This window comes from Haemaphysalis longicornis, unplaced genomic scaffold (assembly GCF_048455015.1).
Source record: "Haemaphysalis longicornis isolate Haplotype H1 unplaced genomic scaffold, Haemaphysalis longicornis Haplotype H1 scaffold_7, whole genome shotgun sequence".
NCBI classification, from domain to species: Eukaryota; Metazoa; Arthropoda; class Arachnida; order Ixodida; family Ixodidae; genus Haemaphysalis; species Haemaphysalis longicornis.
In genome coordinates, this window is record NW_027526422.1 from 115,154,015 (window position 1) to 115,172,978 (window position 18,964).

Sequence of the window (18,964 nt, forward strand, 5' to 3'; positions counted from 1 at the left end):
CGTTTCGATCATCGTTTTAAAGCAGGCGTGCCATTTTTCCGAACAAACCCGTACAGTGATTCCTCCATTTTCAGAACAAGCAGAGACAAGCAAACTGCCTTTCCGCTAACACCGCATCCCTCACAGACCGTGCAAAGTTCAAACCCTCCATTTTCCAACAATTGTTACATTTCGATCACTTTTTGTTTTATAACCCCACTCCTTTCTGCACAGCCTTCGGGCATGGAAAGTATTCAAATAAATAAAATAAATAAATGAATAAACCGCACCGTCATGCAGCTTGGATTTTTGAAGATTCAAGAAATAGGAATCATCATTTCAGATTTTTTTATGTTCGCGTCCTAATCGTAGTCGATAAATATTCGACTGACCTTTAAAATCTCTCGAGTACGTAAAATTCTCTTGCCGTCAATGGCGTACAGCAAGTGAGGATACGGCACAACTGTAGCAGATAAATTTGAAGAAAATGTACGACGGTGCGATAGCCAGATAACATCGTTAACTAAGGAGTACGTACACCCTATAATTCATAGCCGAAGCCGGATACTCGTCGTGGTGGTCAAACGGGGGTGACGTGCGAAATAGCTTTGTTTTAAACAACTTTTCGGGTGCTACATTACGGCGTCAGTTTCTCGTGCATTTCGGGGGCAATATTCTTTCCATGAAATTGGCGTATCCAAAAGAGACGGAGGGGACGTACGATGATTCCTATACGTTGTTACTTTTTTTTTACAACTCCGCTGTCAAGTCGAATTGCAAAACACGTGGAACTGGAAAAAGGTTCAACAACCTCCATTATTATGGACACGTGACTCAGAACGGAAGGTGTACCACTACTATCCGGGACCAGACGTTTAAGGAACCCGACTATTTATAGCGGTGGGGGCCAGGCTGTTGATTCCAAAGATTAAGGCAACTTCAGTCTAACTAGGAACAACAGCTGCTTTCCCGACCGACAGGAAGCAAGCTTGGCACGCGGGTGAGCGGTAGTGTTTAGACTGCGGCCGTAGCGTCACGTGCATGTGCGACGCTTCAAGCCCCACCGTAAACACTCCGCAAGTGGCGTTTACACAAAACAATGTGCGCATACATCAGTGACCCGCAGGCAATGCGAGTATTGGCCCAGCATTACGCGTGGCTTTGCAAGTTGCATGCAAGGAATGACAAAAGATGAGTTGAAAGGCGAACACAGTTGTACTAGATGGCGTATACTCGCTACGGATTGAAGTCTTCAACTTGAAAATGCTAGTTCGGCAGTTCCCGTGAAAACCAAGAAATCCGTGGAAACCAAGAGCATGCGTAGGCCTTTGAACTGGTTCGTTAGACCCCCTTCATGTACCCCCCTCCCCTCTTTTTCTGACTCGTCTTAGCGGCAATGCAGCAATTTCCTTTGTTGCGTCTCTTGAATTGTCATCTGGCGTATCCGCACAGCACGCGCTGTGAAACTGACGCCTACGCAAAGCTGTATTTGTTGAAAATCGGTAGTCACTTCCGCGCAAGCTCTAATTGCGTTCACTAACGGAAAGTCCCCATCCCCTCCCGCTTTGACGTGGTGCACGCCTCCTATCACTTCTAACAGAAGAGCTGTTTAAGCTTTTACTGTCCAACCCACCTAAACAATACCGGTTAGAACAATATATTGATATAACAATGATCTGTCACAGCACCATCAACTCTGCAATAGGTGTTCTGGTAAAATAAACCACCTATTATAATGGTCATTTTCCTTTTTAATGACGCTCTTTGCCCCAGTTGGCCTTGCGCCATAAACATCCAACCATCATCATCCTTTTTAATGGTTGTAACAATTCAACCTTATGGTATGAGCCTACGTGAAACATAGTATTTAGAGTTCTGTGAGAGACCATGGGTGCGTTGTGTGCAACCAGACATGACATGACTTTACGCATAAAATAAGTTGCGGCTGCTACCATCTTTCAAACATACAAAAAAAGATGGTGCCTTTTATGTAGTCATGCTTTATCTGAAGGAAGAGACCTCATGACTGCCCCTCTTATCTCATGCTGTCAGCAGGCCCAGGAAATAAGAGAAGTAGGAAGCCCCTTTTCAACACTATCTACATTTTAAAAAAGCAACAGCAGGGTAAAGGGGATCCTCTAGGCTACTCTATATTGATTACCAATGCTAAAAAAGGCATAAAACAGCGCCACCTTGGTAACATGCAATCTGGCAATCATTTAAAAAGAAAGAAAACAACATCAAGGATTTCACGCAGGGACTTCTTCCTATGTAAAAGCCAGTGGCCTTTCTTAGGGGGCCCTGTGGAGTCATGTCGCGCACCCATGGCTAGGTGTGGGTGGTCGGCCATGCAGTCACATTTCCGTTTTGTAAATGTTGGGTGAAAACCACTACATTCTTAAAAAACAAACTTTGGCTTCACAACCCTGTTGTAAAAATTATTGGTTATAACAATCTAGCTAAATAAGCGTTACAAGTTAAAGGGTAGTGCAGGCCTATGCGCTAACAACTAGCTACGATGATGAAGCGGTAGACATTTCCTACGAGGACGTGGAATGACCGATGAAGAAGAGAACACAGTCCACGATTCCGATCGGTGGCTTTAACGCGAAAGTAGGTAAGAAGCAAATGGGAGGAAGGCCAGTGGGAAACTTTGGAATAGACAATCGCAACAGTCGAGGAGATATACTTGTGGGGTTTGCAGAGACAAATAACCTGAGACTGGTGAACACATTCTTCTACAAACGGAACCCTAGGAAATGGACATGAAAAAGTCCCGATGGTACAGAAAAAAACGAAATTGATTTTATTTTAAGTGACAACCCCGGTATTGTGAATGACGTTGAGGTGCTAAGTAAGTCTCGAAGCAGCGATCATACGACGGTTAGATGCAACGTAAGCCTGAATTTCAAAAGAAAAAGAATGAAACTCGTGAAAAGCACGAAATCCAGCATGGAGACAGTCAGGACCAGAACAGAAGAGTTTAAAATAACTCTCCAAAACATATTTGCGCTTATAAACGAGGAGAACGGGGATCGTGTAGACAAGCTAAATGGCGCTAACAAATTTGCGCTTATAAATTATAAAAAACTATAAACAAATTTGCGTTTATAAACGAGGAGGATGAGGATCGTGTAGAAAGGCTAAATGGCCACCTAACAACCGCAATCACAGAATCAGCAGCAGTTGCGGGAGAAGCAGCGTGTAGGGAAAAAAACTGCAAACCTGACTACGACAACGAAGGAACTAATTGCGAAGCGTAACATGAAGGTGCCAAGTGCGGTAGAACACATTGAGTTAGAAGAGCTGTCTAAATTGATTAACAGAAGTAAAACAAGCGAAATTCGTGCATATATCATGGGAGTGATCGAGGAAACGCTGCAAATAGTAGGAACCTTTGGAAGCTACTAAGAGTAAGCTCGCTATACGCACTCAGAGACGAGTAGGGTAACATTATGCACAACATAGACGAGATAATAAAGGTAGCAGAACGATTCCACACCACACTGTATGCCGGCGTCGTTGGATCATCGGGAACTACTGGGAGTACAAGCTTAACTTAACGATGTCCCATTAGTCACTATAGAGGAAGTAGGAAAGGCTCTCACGGACATGAAAAGAGGAAAAGCTGCAGGCTACGGAGGCATAACCGTGGATAGAGGAGCTTGCTGCATGCTTTATTTTTGCAATGCTTAATCACTCGAAAAGGGCACATTGCCGGGAAAAACGCCAACATTATTCTGATTCATAAAAAGGGAGATACCGAAAACCTCAAGAACTACAGACCCATCAGCCTACTCTCAGTTGTTTACAAGCTGTTTGCCAAAGTTGTAGTTAGCCGCATAGGTGACAGCATAGATTCCCATCAACCAAGAGATCAGATTGGGTTTAGGAAAGGGTACTCAACCTTGGATCCATCCATGTCATCAACCATGTTCAAGTTCAAGTTCAAGTGATAGAAAAATCCACTTGGCCCCTTTATACGGCATTTACAGACTATGAGAAATCGTTTGACTCAGTGTAAACCGAAGCCGTGCTAAAGGTATTGAAGGACCGGGGAATATAAGGTACCTAGATAAGACTTCTAGAAGACATATTATAAGGAATGTACGGCCAGGATAACACTTCACAAGCAAGGCAATAAATTCCCCACCCGAAAAGGAGTAAGAAAGGGATACACTATCTCGCCAAAACTGTTGACAGCATGTCGGAAGGGGGTGTTCAGAAAGCTTGACTGGGAAAACACAGGAATAAGGATAAACGGAGAATACTTGAGTCATCTGAGATTAGCAGATGACATAGTATTGCTGAGTGAGACCGCAGAACACCTGCAAAAAATGTTCGAGGAACTACAATCACAAAGCATGGCCGTGGTGCTAAAAATTAATTTGAATAAATCTAAAGTAATGAGGGATAAGCATGCCGTAAGCGCCCTCTTCGGGTTAGGAAACGAAGCTCTACAAGAACTACAAGAATATAACCACCTCGGAGAGATGGTCAGTGCTGACCCCAACCACGAGAGAGAAATCCGGCGTAGAATAGGTATAGGCTGCGGAGAACTGGGCAAACACCGCCGAATAACGAAAGGTAAGGTACCTCTATCACTCAAAAGAAAAACATACAACCAGTGCATACTTCCGGTCATGACACACGGAGCAGAAACTTGACGCCTTACTAAACAGTTTGAAAGCAACCTTAGATCGGTTTAACGGGCCATGGAACGAATAATGATAGGAGTAACACTTAGGGACAGGAAACGAGCTTCCTGAATCAGGGAACAAACTCGAGTAGATGATATCATAGTTCAAGTAAAGAAAAAGAAATTGACATGGGCTGTCCCTGTAGTGAGAGGATCCGACAACCGGTGGACAATAAGGGTAACAGAGTAGATACCAGGAGATGGGTCTCGAACACGGTGTAAGAATATTCTTACACCGTGGTCTCGAACAAGGGGGAGGCCAATAACACGATGGAGGAATAAAATAAAGAAATTCAGGGGCCAACAATGGGCTCGAGCGGCGCAGGAAGTAAATGAGAGAGGCCTTCCCCCTGCAAACGCGTGGTAGTGCGGGTTTTATGGTACTTCCCTCTGCGGTGGGCCTAAGTAGGCTGTTGATGATGATGGTTAAAACAATGACTTAGGCTAACGACAGTTTTTGTGGAACTGCAGTGTTGTTGTAAGTGGGTTAGAGTGTTTCGCCGTCTATCGTTACCAGTAAAAAACACTAAAAAATTTCCTGAGTGCACGTGAGCGTGCGTCTCGTGAGGAGCGTCCGCCATCGGCCAGCTACCGCCTTTTGAGAACACTCTGCCCAGCGTTCGTGGCGTGATCTTTCGCGTGCTGTTCTCATCACCAGATCACGTGCGTTCGTGCCTGAAGTGGGGAGCACAAACGCCGAGTTCTGAATACAGACGCCGAGTTCGCGAACCCGGTAGCCTCGGGTTCTAGCTCGTGCTAACGAGGTGCACTTTGGGAAAGATGTGAAAGTCTGCGGACAAAACGATCCTGGCCTGCCAGTCATGGAGAACTTTCGGCGGCAAGTTCGAAAATCCATGTGAGGTGCAACGGCCGGGTCTACGGCGAAGGGAGGCGAAGGGAGAGGGGCTGCCAGCTCTGCTATTTCTCCAGCCTTGCACAACCACTGCAAGTTGCGCCAATTTTTTGCAGCCAGGAATTACCAGAGCACTCAGGTTGGGAAGCCCCCTTCAAGTGTCGATGAAACTGCCTCCCACACGAATCGTTTGCGACACTGTAATTTTTACCCATGGTGTCACCGGAAGCTCAGAGGCAAAATTAGTCTATAGTCGTTAACGCAGAAGACAAAGCTGTCAAAAAGAAAGTAGTCCAAGAGCGCTGTCAGTTGGAGACAACGTGTCAGACTATGCAGACGCCGGCTTCAGAGCAAGCTCGTGGTCTTGACCGACGACGATAAGGATAGCGGGGTCATACAGAACTTACATTTCACAAGGATAATCGAATAACCAGCACTAGTGGTAAAAGGAACATAAATTTCAAAGCAGACTGATAAACCCTCCCGAAAAGAGCGAAGGACCGCATTTACAAACTGAATAATATGGTAGTTTTAAGCACGAACAGATGCAAGAACAAACAGCGTGGCAAATATTCAGCAAACATTAAAACGAGAGGGAAGTTTAGAAGCAATGACGGAGAAGCTTGCTATATACCGAGGCAAAATGGTTGCGTTAACAGACGAAAATGAAAAACGCTACGAACAACATGGGTAATACAGCAGAGTTGCACACTCAAGTAGAATATAGAATGTAGAATTACCCAAATGTAGAATAATTGCGGAAATATTCTACGCATATTTGTACGCCGCAAACGCTAGGATTGGCACAGTAGTGCAATGAATAAAATTGGAGGCGAGGTCCCAATAGTGACTAAATACGAAGTGTAAAAGGCACTTAATGGCATGGAGAGACCGGAAAGTGCATGATACAATGGTGTAGCTGCGGATCCAATGAATGATGGAAGAAGCAAATACTGTGCAAGCAAAAGACGCGAAACTAGTTGTGAAAATGTCTCAAGCATTTAGAGGGGTCATTGAAACAAAATACGACTAAGTTCAATTTGAGAGGACCGGCTTTTGTATTTCCCTCAGTCCAAATCCGGCCACGAAAGATGTTTCTTAACTGAAAAAACGCAATAATTATTAATACATTCAGAAGTCACGAGCCTTATATACAGATAGGGCTGAGGAACTGGAAAGCAGTTTCAGGAGAACTCCGCGACAACCTGGTTCTGGACAAGCTGGCAAGCCAATTGTTAAATTCACCATTGCAGGCGTGGTTGTCCGAATTGCTATATACAGAGGCTCCGCTCCGGAAGAGGGGTGCGTTGGTCAAGTTGCTCGAGATGGAGTTACGATATAGCAGTAGAGTAGACGTTGGTTGCTATCGCAAAGCTTTCTCCTTGAAATCACGTAAGTAGACTTAAGTACCACCAGAAATGCTTCCATTCAGCAGGATATTTGAAATAAATAAATAACTGTTACTTAAAATGCAATGCACTTGATTCATGATTCGGTTGAAAAACCCAGGGACGGCCTCTGTGAAAAATATACCTATTGCAGATGCCGAAAAGAAAAACGCACTTTGGTTTCTAAAACCACAAAAGAATCATCATGATCATCATGAATTGTTTTGAGGCTCCGCCGTCCCCCCCCCTTCAAGCCCCCAACTTCCCAAGCCTCCAACTGCATACAACCGAAACGCTTGCTTCGAAATGTCTTATAAGGAACGCAGCGAAATCGCTGAATTGATGTGCCGACGTGGCTGCGTCGACTCGCAGTATGGGGAGGAGCAGGTTAGAAACGACTGCTTTCGCGATCCTGGTAACGTCGCCGGACATTGTATAAAGCCTATGCTTGAAGACTGAGAGACGACTTCGCCACGCAATTAGGCAGGACTAAGACAACTACGCCTCTATCAGGAGGCCCTGAAGTGGGAAGCCCATGCGAGTAGGACAAAATCCTAGCGAAAAACGAAATGCTGGAGGAGACCGTTTACCGGTTCTCGACGCCAATAACCTCAAGGAAGAACCGAAGGTGAGTACAGATATTGGGAACAGCGACCTCACATTGCAAATTGAGGCCAAAGAAAAGGCAAAGAAGCGGAGAAATCCACTACCCCTCTGTCAAAACAACTAATATGGGGGAACGCGAGGCTTTCCATAATCAAGTCCAACAACCTCTCTGTTTATGCTAGCACTTGTCTCGTATCGGGATGGTTTACTTCGACTGCGCTAAATAATGCTTTACTGATACGGGCATTCCCAGCGTTTGCCCATCGTCATCATTACACGGATGGATTCATTTTCTGTCTAATTTCGCACGTCCATGCACCCCTGTCCAAATCCAAACTGCTTCGACAACGAAAAATGTCGCAATCGGACAGGCGTCCACTTCATAACGCAAGGGACCCAGGTTTGATTTCGATCACGGGGAGCGTTTTATTATTTTTCTTCACTTCACCCGTGATCATCATCATCATCGTCAGAGAAAGTTGGCTTCGACATCAGTGACAGGCTGATTGCTTTAAAGCATCACCATACACGGCACTTCATCCGTAAAATGTTTCTGCCCCTGGAGCAGCTTCCTGAAAGCATCCGGGCTACGAACGGAATTCAGCTGTTGAGGCTTAAACGTCTAACACCATTCACTTTCCTGACTCCATTGCCCCTGGCTTCCCCAAGTAATTCGAACCTTCGATCGCGGTGCAACCACGAATTGTCACCATCTAGAACAGAAATACCTTCTGGGGGGACGTATAAAATGCATATTGTCACGAAGGCAAAGATGAGGCGGTCGTCTTGAAGGAAAAACACGTTTATTGGAGCGAACTTGTGCTCCCCTAACAACTCAAAAAGTACGCAGGCGGCGGAGCAGTAGTCAACAAAGTGACTTGCGCCGGCGAGCGTCGGAGAGTCGAAAGAAAATGCCGCGGCGTCTGCTCTGCAGGCTTTTATGTTTTGGCGCGACTGTTTCTCGAACCGTCGATTTACATCCAGAACATTGTAGATCAAAGAAGATTATTATTCCAGGCCAGTTGACGCCAGGGCGAAACGCTGTCCTTATCCGAATGAGATAACACGCGTGCGGCATAAAAATAAAGTGGAAGATGCGCTTCGCTTGGGACACAGATAACACAGCCGGGCGTAGCCGGGCAGTAAAAACAAACCATAAAGAAACAAACATAATGCATGGTTCGCGGCAATATTTTCGATTTTGTCACTTCATTTTTGTGAAAAAAAAAATTCTAGTTTCTTTTATGTTGGGTTTTTTTTCAGATTTTTGTCTGACCAATCATCCCCATTTACGATATTATAACGATTAAAGGTGTTACTGCTGCCAAATCGGCATTTTTGTGGAAGTGCATTCTTTTGCGGACTTTTCTCGTTTATTTTTCGTTTTTTTAGGGGGCGATATGTACAAGATGCATATTTTTTTTTTATTTCATCCGTTAATTTTGTGATAACTTCCTTTCTTTTTATCAAAATTCTGTCTCACCAATTATCTCCATTTACGATATATAACGATTATTGGTTTTACTTGCTCCAAGTCAACATTCTTGTGGAAAAGAAGCAGGGCGTTTCACGGTCCTAAAGCTGTGTGGGTAGTCGGCAAAGCCTGCTACGCATTAATAAATTGTTTCGTGTGGGGTTTGAGCCCAGGGCACTAGAGCCGCCACCAGGTGCTCTAACCATAGCAGTTGCTCGGCACTCTGCCAGAACGGACAAGAACTAACCTGATACGTGCGCCGTGACAGGTGCGCGTGGCGGCGCGTACGTAGAACGGGTGACCGTAAAGGAGAGCTCTGACTGCGGGAACGCTGCGGCGCGAACATCGGCCAGTCTGCCTGGCGGAATTACTCGGGGCAGACGACGAAGACAAACAAAAGAGAAAAAATTAAAAGGGTAAATTGGGGTTTGAATCATAACGAAGTTTCTTTTTACGGCCACTGTCTTTTTGGTAATAAATTAGCGTTTTGAAGTCCTCGCGAATGTCAACAAGTGAGTTAGCCATGGCCAATCCCCCGTTGTGGGTACGATCCGGAAACTTTGAGGGCATCATCATCATTATTATCATCATCATCAGACCTAAACACGATGCAGCAGTAAAGATGTCTTTAATAATCGCTAGGATTTCGCTTTCAAACACAAGCAGACCAAGGTTCCCGAGTAATTTGTTTTTTGTAGGCTGAACAGAGTATCGCCTATTATCTTGCGAATGGATAAAAACCTTCTGCTGGTCTCAGCTTCTTCTAAGCCCACCTGCTGACGACAAGCGTTTACCACTAGAAAAGATAACGACGAAGAATCATCATCATCCTCCAGCGCAAGACGATGTCGGAGCAGGTAAGTCGGCTTCATTTGATCGTTTCTTTTGCAGCACTGTTTAGACTTCGTGTAGCAGATGCACATCCGGGGATCAATGCATTGCCTCTTCGCGCGCCAGAGACGACGTTTCGGGACTAGGGTCTATAGCATGGCTGATACGGCATTGCTGTCAAGCAGCACAACGGGCATCTATGTAGTCTTTCCGTTCAAGCTCTTCTCTATTTCTGCTGTAGTGGCTGGATACACGAGAAGGGCGAGGTGTTTCGAGCTCTAAAACAATTCAACGAATGCCGTTTCAATTGTTTCTGGGGCAGGGTCTGTTGCCTTATACGTTGGGCCTTCATGAGCGAATCCTGGTTCGGTTCCTTGTACACTTTTTTGCCGAGCCACGTCCGAAGTCAGACAGACTTTCGTGTGACCTCGCACTATTACCATTCAATGGCAAAACTATAAGTTGATGGAGTCCATCAACTTATAGTTTTATATTTCCCGCGGATATAGTTTCTAAGCTCGTTCACCGTGAAAGCAATCGCCTAGTGGACAACATATTCCCTGGTGGAATGCTTTGGATGCGTGAATGGTTCAAGGCCAGATTTCAACAATACGAACACAAGACAGGTCTTCGCATTGCTAGTATTAGTGTTTCCTCAAAGTGTATTAGGTAAAACGCTGGCGAACAGTGCAGGATGAGTCCAGCCACAATGCACGACATAGGCACAGTTTTGGTTACTGGCCATTCCGGTGCTCTCCGTTCCGGTGTGCATATAATCACTGTCGTAGCTGGCATAATCGCGGCTCTAAGTGATCGGAGCAGTAAGCAGACTTAGAAAAAAAATAATTTATTACCACACGAGGTGGACACACTGGTGGAAGTCCAGCCCCGTCCCTACTAATGCTCCAAAGCAATTAAAAGTGTGTGGTGATGATGATACCTCCGAAGATGAAACACTAAAAGCATTGGTTCTTCTCTTCGTTTGAGCGTACTCACTGAACGGTAAAACATATAGTATCAGTACCTCGTTTCACGTACACAGCTGATTTTTAGGTGTGACCGTAGGACCGCACAATGTCCGTCCGCGTGCGTGCGCATACCATTTACAATCGAAAATAATCACACAGGCACTGGCAGGATTCGAGCCTGTGTCTGGTAGACCAGACAGAGTTAGTGTCAGTTGTCTCGCCCATTGGGCTACGACCGTGAGTTGGTAGCCGAGAGTCAAACGGCTTACTCCCTCCCCTGTAACGGTGTGGACTACCTTAGGACCTCCCAATGTCCGTCCGCGTCCACCCGTGCGCACACCACCATCAAGCGAAAATCAAGCGAAATTCGATTTGAGCCGTGAGTTGCTGTTTCATTTAGGCAATAATCAAGGTGCAACTCACGGCTCAAATCGAATGACGATCGGGACGCAAATCGGATGTCACTCGGGGCGCAACTTGGATGTCCTTTCGAGTCCCCGTACTCCGTATCCTCGCCATCATCCACGGAGTGGAGATGCTGCCATTTTTCTTTCCCTTTGTGGAGCAAAATATCCTTCAAGAGTTACTCCAAGCACGGCGACTGCTGTCGCGGCGCCCTTTGCGACCTATGTATATCTCAACCTTCTCGACGCTTTCTGGAAACCCGCTGAGTAATCCATTGCGTTCCCTTGTGTGATCATTGTAGCGCGAAATTTATATTTCTTGCGTTTTCTCGTTGAAGAACGTCTTTAGAGTACAGGATGGATCGGAGTGAGATACAAAAAGCTAGTTTCTTTTTTTTTTTAATGCAGAGCATTTCAGTAACTCACGATGTCACCCGCGTTGACGTCCGTCGTAGTCCGCACCGTCGTTGTCCGCACCCCTCCCCCTACACTATATAAAAAAAATGCTATCCGGCGCCTGGTTTCGATCCCTCGACGCTGCGGGCGGAACGCAATGTACATGGTGATCTACCCACTGCGCCACAAAGCCGAAACAGAATGGGAGGCTACGAACGCGCCTTATATCCTTGACTCATTCAAACTACGTCAAGAAGCTGCTGATACAACGCATTCACTACCACCAACTCCCCAAACACTAAACGTTAACGCAATACACCCACCCCCTATGCGACGCATTTACTCGAGTCCCCCTCGCGGGGAGATGGGACCGCCAAAAACAACGCGTTGTGGACTGCGCAGTAAGGTGCCGGCACGTACGAGAACCGCTCGCGCTGTTCGTTCCAGGCAGGGGGCGCGCGAGCACTGTGAAGGCGGGAAATTTGAACTGCTTTGGACAAACCTCCGTTCAATTCATCAAGAGAGAAGTGAGACAGGGAGGCGAAGAGCGTGATGGGTAGTAGCAGTAAGCGGATAACGGTGCCACAGGCCGTTATGACGAATCACTGCTCTGCATTTACGACAGCTTTCACGTCGAGTGGAACGGCTTTAGTTTTTAAATTCCCATATTCATTAAAAGTAATTCCAATTGGTGATATTACAAAGTTCCAGCCAGTTTGAGTTCAAACAGAAGGAACCGTTGCGGCACTTGCACAATAGGCAATTAAACAGCATTTGCGTACCTTGATTGTTTTTTTCAAATTGAACAACTTGCTTTTTGTCGTCATGGCTCCTTTAAGGGGATCGGCGGCTCGGGCGTGAACGATTTCCAAAGCGTGAATAACTGTTTTGACTGAAAGATCAGGCGCCGTAGCAGCTCTGTCGGCGTTTGTTCGACAGCCAACGATGCTTTGTTCGTTGCAAATTCAACGATTAAAGCTGGAATTTCCCCCTGTCGTTTCCCTTCCGTTTTTCCGTGACGTTGAAGAGCACGTCACAAGTCGCCCAGAGCAAGCAGGGTCCATATCAGGGCCTCGGGCTGTCGGCATCTAATGTCGTCGTCCTAATCGCGTCTCATGTAGTCACGGTACTAAAACACCGGGAAACTCGCTTACGACTCGTGCTAGAATGGAACGCTTACTTAAAAGACACCGGCACACTTGTCTACGCCTCGCGCTAGAACGCTTCATGCTTCAAAGATACACCCGCCGCGGTGGCTCAGTGGCTAAGGCGTTGCGCTGCTGAGTACGAGGTCACGGGTTCGATTCCCGGCCGCGGCGGCCGCTTTTCTGATGGAGGCGAAAAGCAAAAACGCCCGTGTGTACGAGATTTCGGCGCCCGTTAAAGATCCCCAGGTGGTCAAAATTAATCCGGAGCCCTCCACTACGGCGCGCCTCATCGCCTGCGTTGCGTCGGCGCGTTAAACCCCACAATCAATCAAAAGCTTCAAAGATACGAGACTTTTACAGCAAAGCTGTATAGCTCCAACCCCAACGGTTTCCTCTCCATAAACAAAAACGCCAAGGTGCCAATGATATGCTTATACACTGTAGATGCTTCGTCCCTCCCCAGGTTTCATGTTAGTGGAGATGGCCCGGGATATTTTATTCTCAAATTTACTCGATACCATCTTCCTGAAAGAATGTTCTAAATCCCTGACACCTTTATGATTGAAAAATAGAGCGCGACTTCGACAAGGACACAAGGAAGAACGACGGGACAAACGCCCACTCGACCTGACACTTTTGTCACAGAGGTTCGAAGCCAATCTGGAAAGGTCGTTTTCATGCGCCGTCGTGGTACAATTATAATGGCGCCGCCGCAAAGTCGATGAGCAAAACCAGCCTCTGCACTCCGACCACAGCAAATTTTATTGTGTGGTACTAGTGCCTAGGACAGGGTGTATCAAATACACGCCGCGAAACTGTCCATCGAAGTTGTCGGCCTTCTCCGCTCATGCAAGTCGATCGCAGGCTAATAATGCGATTTTGCCACTGGCTGCTGCATGTATTTGCGGTAGTGATAAATTAGTACGCTATAGGCTCTCACTATCAGGCGCAGGCATGCACATTTTACGGCGAAAACCTTAAGTGACCTACCGGCACTTTGTCGTTTTCCCGTACAGAAAATGGCCTCCGCTGTAAGGGTGAACTAAGAAATCTTGCACCCCTCCGTCTAACGACGACGATGGTTGAACGCGAAACTTTATCGTGGTGTATTCTTTGGTTGGCCAATCCCGCACCGCGAGTATGTGCTACTCTGGCTGTAGGCACCACTTTTCTAGAATACTCACAGCAACTCTTGTATGGGCACTCCGTAGGCCTAACGTTTGGTCCTGGGGTGTGCCTGGCGCTTCGCGTTCGCTTCGACCGTGTCGAAATGGAGCAGTCGTATAGATGCCTGCTTCATATCGCGAGACAGCCAGGTTCGATTCTGGTCACGGGAAACGTTTTTAGGGACGAAGCACCTTAGGGGCTCGGGCTGTTGGCGTCTCCTGTCGTCGTTGTCTCGTGTACACACGGTGCTAAAACGCCGGGGCACTCGTTTATCGCGCTAGAACGTAACGCGTACTAAAGAAACCCCGGCACACTCATTTACGCATCGCGCTAGAAAGCTCCGTGCTTCAAAGACACGAGACTTTTACAGCCAAGCTGTATACCTCTATACCCCAATGGTTTCATCTTTGCTGGCGAAAACGCCAAGGCGCCGAGAATACGCTTATGCACTTGATGCTTCGCCCCTCTCCAGGCTTAACGTTAGTGGAGATGGCCGGGCATTTTTTCTTTCCCTTCATCCACGACAATTTATCGTCATCGTCAGAGAAAGTTGGGTTTCCTGCAGGGCGTATTGGCGTACAACGGCACCAGTGGGGACGCTAAAGCTTCGCCTTAAAATACGCATTCGCGCTTATATGGGAAATAAATCCGGGTCTCCACAGTAGGACACGAGTGCGTTACCACCGTGATACCTCCGAACGCTGCCAGCAGCACTACAAAAGGTAGCCTAGTGCGTGCCGCGTGACAGATGCAGGTGACAACACGTGAGTACGACAGGGGCACCCAGGACGTGTCACTAGTTTTCCTGCTGAAGTAATTTGCGCCGCAATATGAAGAAGCGAGAGCGTAGAAAGGAACGCGAACACGACGGAGCACTGCAGTTTTAAGTGCAGAGCACTTTAGGGGCTCGCCCTGCCGTATCTCGCTCGCCATGGACCCAAGTAGAGCCACACGGTGTACCGTCGTCGCGGCCTAACCCCCAGAGGCTTGGAAAGCCAAGCGGTTTATATAGTCATAAGCGTTCGAAACTCGTGAACCGCAGGCGCTTGTCGCACAGCTCCCCGTTGTTTAGCGCAATGAGAACTTTAGGTGCATTTGAGGCAAAATATACGGAATTAATCGGCAGCGCCCCCGTTTATTTAGTTAGGAACGCTCGTTGGGTTGGTTTTCACGACAGTAAGCGAAAAAAAAAAGTGGCGGTGCAACGCGGGCACGTGCGGGAGGTAAAGCAAGCACAAAAAGAACAGAACTCCCGCTGGTGCTGTTTGAGGCAGGGGGCGCGAGCACTGCGAAGGCGGGAAATTTGAAATGCGTTTGATGGTAGCAATGGGCGGATATCTGCGCTACAGCCCATTATGGCATATCACTGCTCCACTTCCGACAGCTTTCGCGTTGAGTGGAACGGCTTTAATTTTTGCAAGTATCGCCAGGCTTTCGCCTTTATAGCAAGCAAGCAGGCTCCAGTGGCTCCAGGAATTTTGGACTGCGCTTGCACACAAAGCGAAACATTTCAACGAAATCTAATCTGAAACAAGGTCTACCGCTCCGGAGAGGTCTGCCGCGACCGCGACAGAGGTCTGCCGCGACCACCAGAGCTCGGGAGGTGGCCAGCACTTGGATGGACTCCTCGGAGCTACCCAGGGCCTGCTCCCAGCGAGATGAAGAGGGGAGTGGGGAGTACGGGTCAGCAGGACACTCGCAAAGAGAGTGATATGGAGTATCCAGCTGACCGCACTTGGGGCAGTGGGGTGTGTGGAATTGATGTGGATGCGTATGTATTCGTTGAGTACGATGAGGGAACGTGTGCGTTTGCAGTATCCGCCACCTGGGGATAGTCCCGGGGGATAGGTGTGGGTGTAGGGGTGGAAGAGTACGGCGGAGGAGGCGGTAATGAAGGGTAATATCCCTTAAAATGAGGAGAGGCTCGGAGGCCTGCGTATAGGTAGCATGCGCTCACGTGTGGTCGGCCTTTATTCTCGGGCTTTTTTTTTTTTTTTTTGGGGGGGGGGGGGGGGGGGGGTAGAGCTAAACGGCGTAACTAAAGGCTTAAACAGCTCTGCCGTTAATGAAATAACATAAGGGCGACGGACACGCTGGTTCATGCGCTGTATAACTTTCGCTCATTTCACCTCTTGCAGATTTCCCGAGGACAGGAGAGCCCCAGCGCAGCAGAATCAACGTTTCAAGGCCAGTGTCACTGCGCAGTGGCCGCTTTTTGCTTCCTTCTGGCCGTGATCGCCGCCATGGCCGTAGCGGCCACCATCTTCGTTGTGTTCACAACCGGGACGGAACACGCAAACTTCCTAGCAGCGAAACCGTGCAGAAGACCGGGGTGCCTCGCGTACGCAACGCTGCTGCGCCGCACGCTCAACATGAGCGTCGACCCGTGCCACGACTTCGGGGCGTTCGTTGCCTCTCACTGGCTTCCTGAGCCCAGCTCAGCAGGCCACCTCGCCTACCGACTCCAGTGGGACGTCCGCACCGGCTGGGCAAGCTGGCTGGCAGAAGGGATCCGCGAGCGAAGGTTCTCCGCTCCCATGATGGACGTGGTCGCTTCGTCACTGGCCGCTTGCGAACAACAGCCGCCGGACAACGACGCCTCGGGTGCGCGCAGGACGCTGAAGGAGCTTATGCGGAAGTTGAGCATTCCGTGGCCGGAAGCGCCACCCCGCGACGCCGATCCGCTAAGCGTGCTCCTGGAGCTTTGCGTCACATGGCAGCTGCCCTTGTGGTTCGACGTCAAGATGTTACCGTCCGCCGGCAACGTGAGCAACGAGGGTAAGGCCCTGTACGTGGCTCCCACTAGCTACGCCAGGTCGTGGGACGGCCTGTACCGCGAGATTTCCTACGGGGCGGCAGAGAGCAAGTACATCGAGCCGTTCGTGGAGGCCTTCTCGGATCCCGACGCGACGAACAGGGAGCGGGTAGACCACCGCAAGGTGCACAACATTACGAAGCGTGTCGTGGCTAGATTGGCCAGGGCGTGTGCCGAGCGGCACTCCACAGCTCTGACGCTCGACGCATTCGCAGACCGCCTGGGTGCGCCCCTTGGTAGGTTGACGGCGGTTCTGAACCACCTCTTTCAGCGTTCCAACGAGTCCTTCTCGCGGGATGACGTCGTCGTGGTCAAGAGTATGCGGGTCATCGAAATTGTCCGGCAGACTCTCAGGGCGTACGATGCACCGGCCGTACTGAGTCACTTGGGCTGGTGGCTGCTGCAGATATACGCGCCACTGGCGGACCAATCGTTCGTCACCCACAAGTATGGTGAAGGAGAGATTGGCCTGGAGGCTAAAGTACCCTTCTGCGGATCAGAAGTGGAGCAGGCGTTCAAGATTGTTTTGCTCTCCGGCGTGGTCACCCGATACTTCCCGCCGCAGGCGCGCCAATCTGTAGACCTCCTTCTGGACAGCGTGCAGCAAGCAGTCACCAACACTGCAGAGATCTCGCCTCTAATCTCGCCCGCCGCGAAGTCACGAGCACCCGATAAACTCAAAAACCTGCGGGTGAATCTGTGGCCGCGTTCCGCGTCCATGTCCGGGAAAATAATGGCTCATGTCGCCCACGCCCGACGCGGCCGCCCAGCCTCCGCCACCAAAGCCCTGGACCGTTGGATAGCTGACCGGGAGGCCAGTGCAAGGCTCGTCGGCAGCCCCGCATATTTTGAGAGCGTCCGGCTGCCGCAATCTCACGACAACGACGTCCTGTCGTACGACAGCTTCCTCAACAGCGTCACCGTGTCGTTGCTGGCGGCGTTCCCGCCCTTCTACTACCCCAACGGCAGCCTGGCGGCGAACTACGGAGGCCTCGGTGCCGCGTTTGCCGTGACCCTCATGCGTGGTCTCTCCGCCGATCCTGAAAGCCTCCGAAAGGTCGGCAACGGAACCTGCGGCCAGGCGACGGCGCAGGACCGGTGGCACTTCATGCCGGCCCTGCAGGCCTTCCGGGAGAGGCAGAAGAGTGAGTCCCTGGAGGAGGTCGCCGGCTTCGGGGGCGAAGCCCTTTTCTTCATCAGCTATTGCCACACGCAGCGCCGACTCGATGCCAGCTTCAACTGCACCAAGCAGCTGGGCGGTATGTTGAGTTTCAAGGAAGCGTTTCGCTGCGCGCCCGGTGCCCGCATGGCTATTTCGGAGGACTTCGGCACTTACGTTGCTCTCTAACCAAGATCACCGGATATGTGAAGCCTCGTTAGCCTACGTGCCTAAACCCCGCACTCGAATGACGCACGACAGAATGTCGTTCGTCGCATAATTTCGCCCATTTTCCGCAAGTGGACTCGTGTTTTATTGGAAATGGTTATTCCTAATTTATGACGGCTATTTCGGGCATTACGAGTCTGTTTAAGCTCAACTGAGTAATAAAAAAAATATTGTTTCAATCTGCTTCTGCAACCTGAACTGCGCCTGGTTCTGTGAATCGAAGGAAGACCGCCAGAGCAGCTGGCGTGTATACTAACTTATACAGTCGAACCTCGTTATAACGAACAGTTATATAGCGAGATATCGGCTATAGCGAACTAGATACGAACTTTGGTTGTTCACGTTTTATTTAAGCGACACTTATTTTTATAACGAAACCGAAACCGCAAGAGCCGGGCGCAATATTGGCTATATCGAAGAAGTATTTGGTTCGCGCAAGGTTCCCAACTCCAAGGCTAGATTTAAAAAGCCAAAAAAATATTTAGAAGATAACAGTTTGTAAAACTAGAAAAGTAGAAAACACCCTTTCGTGCGTGGGCTCTGCGGAAAACTTCATCCTGCAGCGCTGTGAACAGGTGCCTGACGAAGATCACATTCTCCTTCTAATAAATAAGGATTCAAGCCTGTTTTGTAACACGAACTTTGTTCTGTTGTTATTTCACGTTGTCATGCTCCGGTTCATTTAGTTTGAAATTCCATCGTTCACAGAGGGTTCGAAGCCTAGAATAATGCGTTTTTGTATCTAGAATTTCCGTACGAGCGATATTCCCTATTTCTTAGACGTTAATTATACCTTACTGTTACAACGAATATCGCTTATAACGAACTAATTTACTGCTCCGATTCTAG

The 18,964-nt window shown here is 48.5% G+C and overlaps 1 protein-coding gene across 1 annotated transcript; it reads left to right on the plus strand.

The window, feature by feature from the left end:
• The first annotated feature begins 16,156 nt into the window (after nucleotides 1–16,156).
• LOC144146487 (uncharacterized) lies at nucleotides 16,157–18,076 on the plus strand. Its single transcript, XM_077678434.1, has one exon. The coding sequence runs from the start codon at nucleotides 16,157–16,159 to the stop codon at nucleotides 18,074–18,076; it is 1,920 nt and encodes a 639-aa protein (XP_077534560.1).
• The last annotated feature ends 888 nt before the right edge of the window (nucleotides 18,077–18,964 follow it).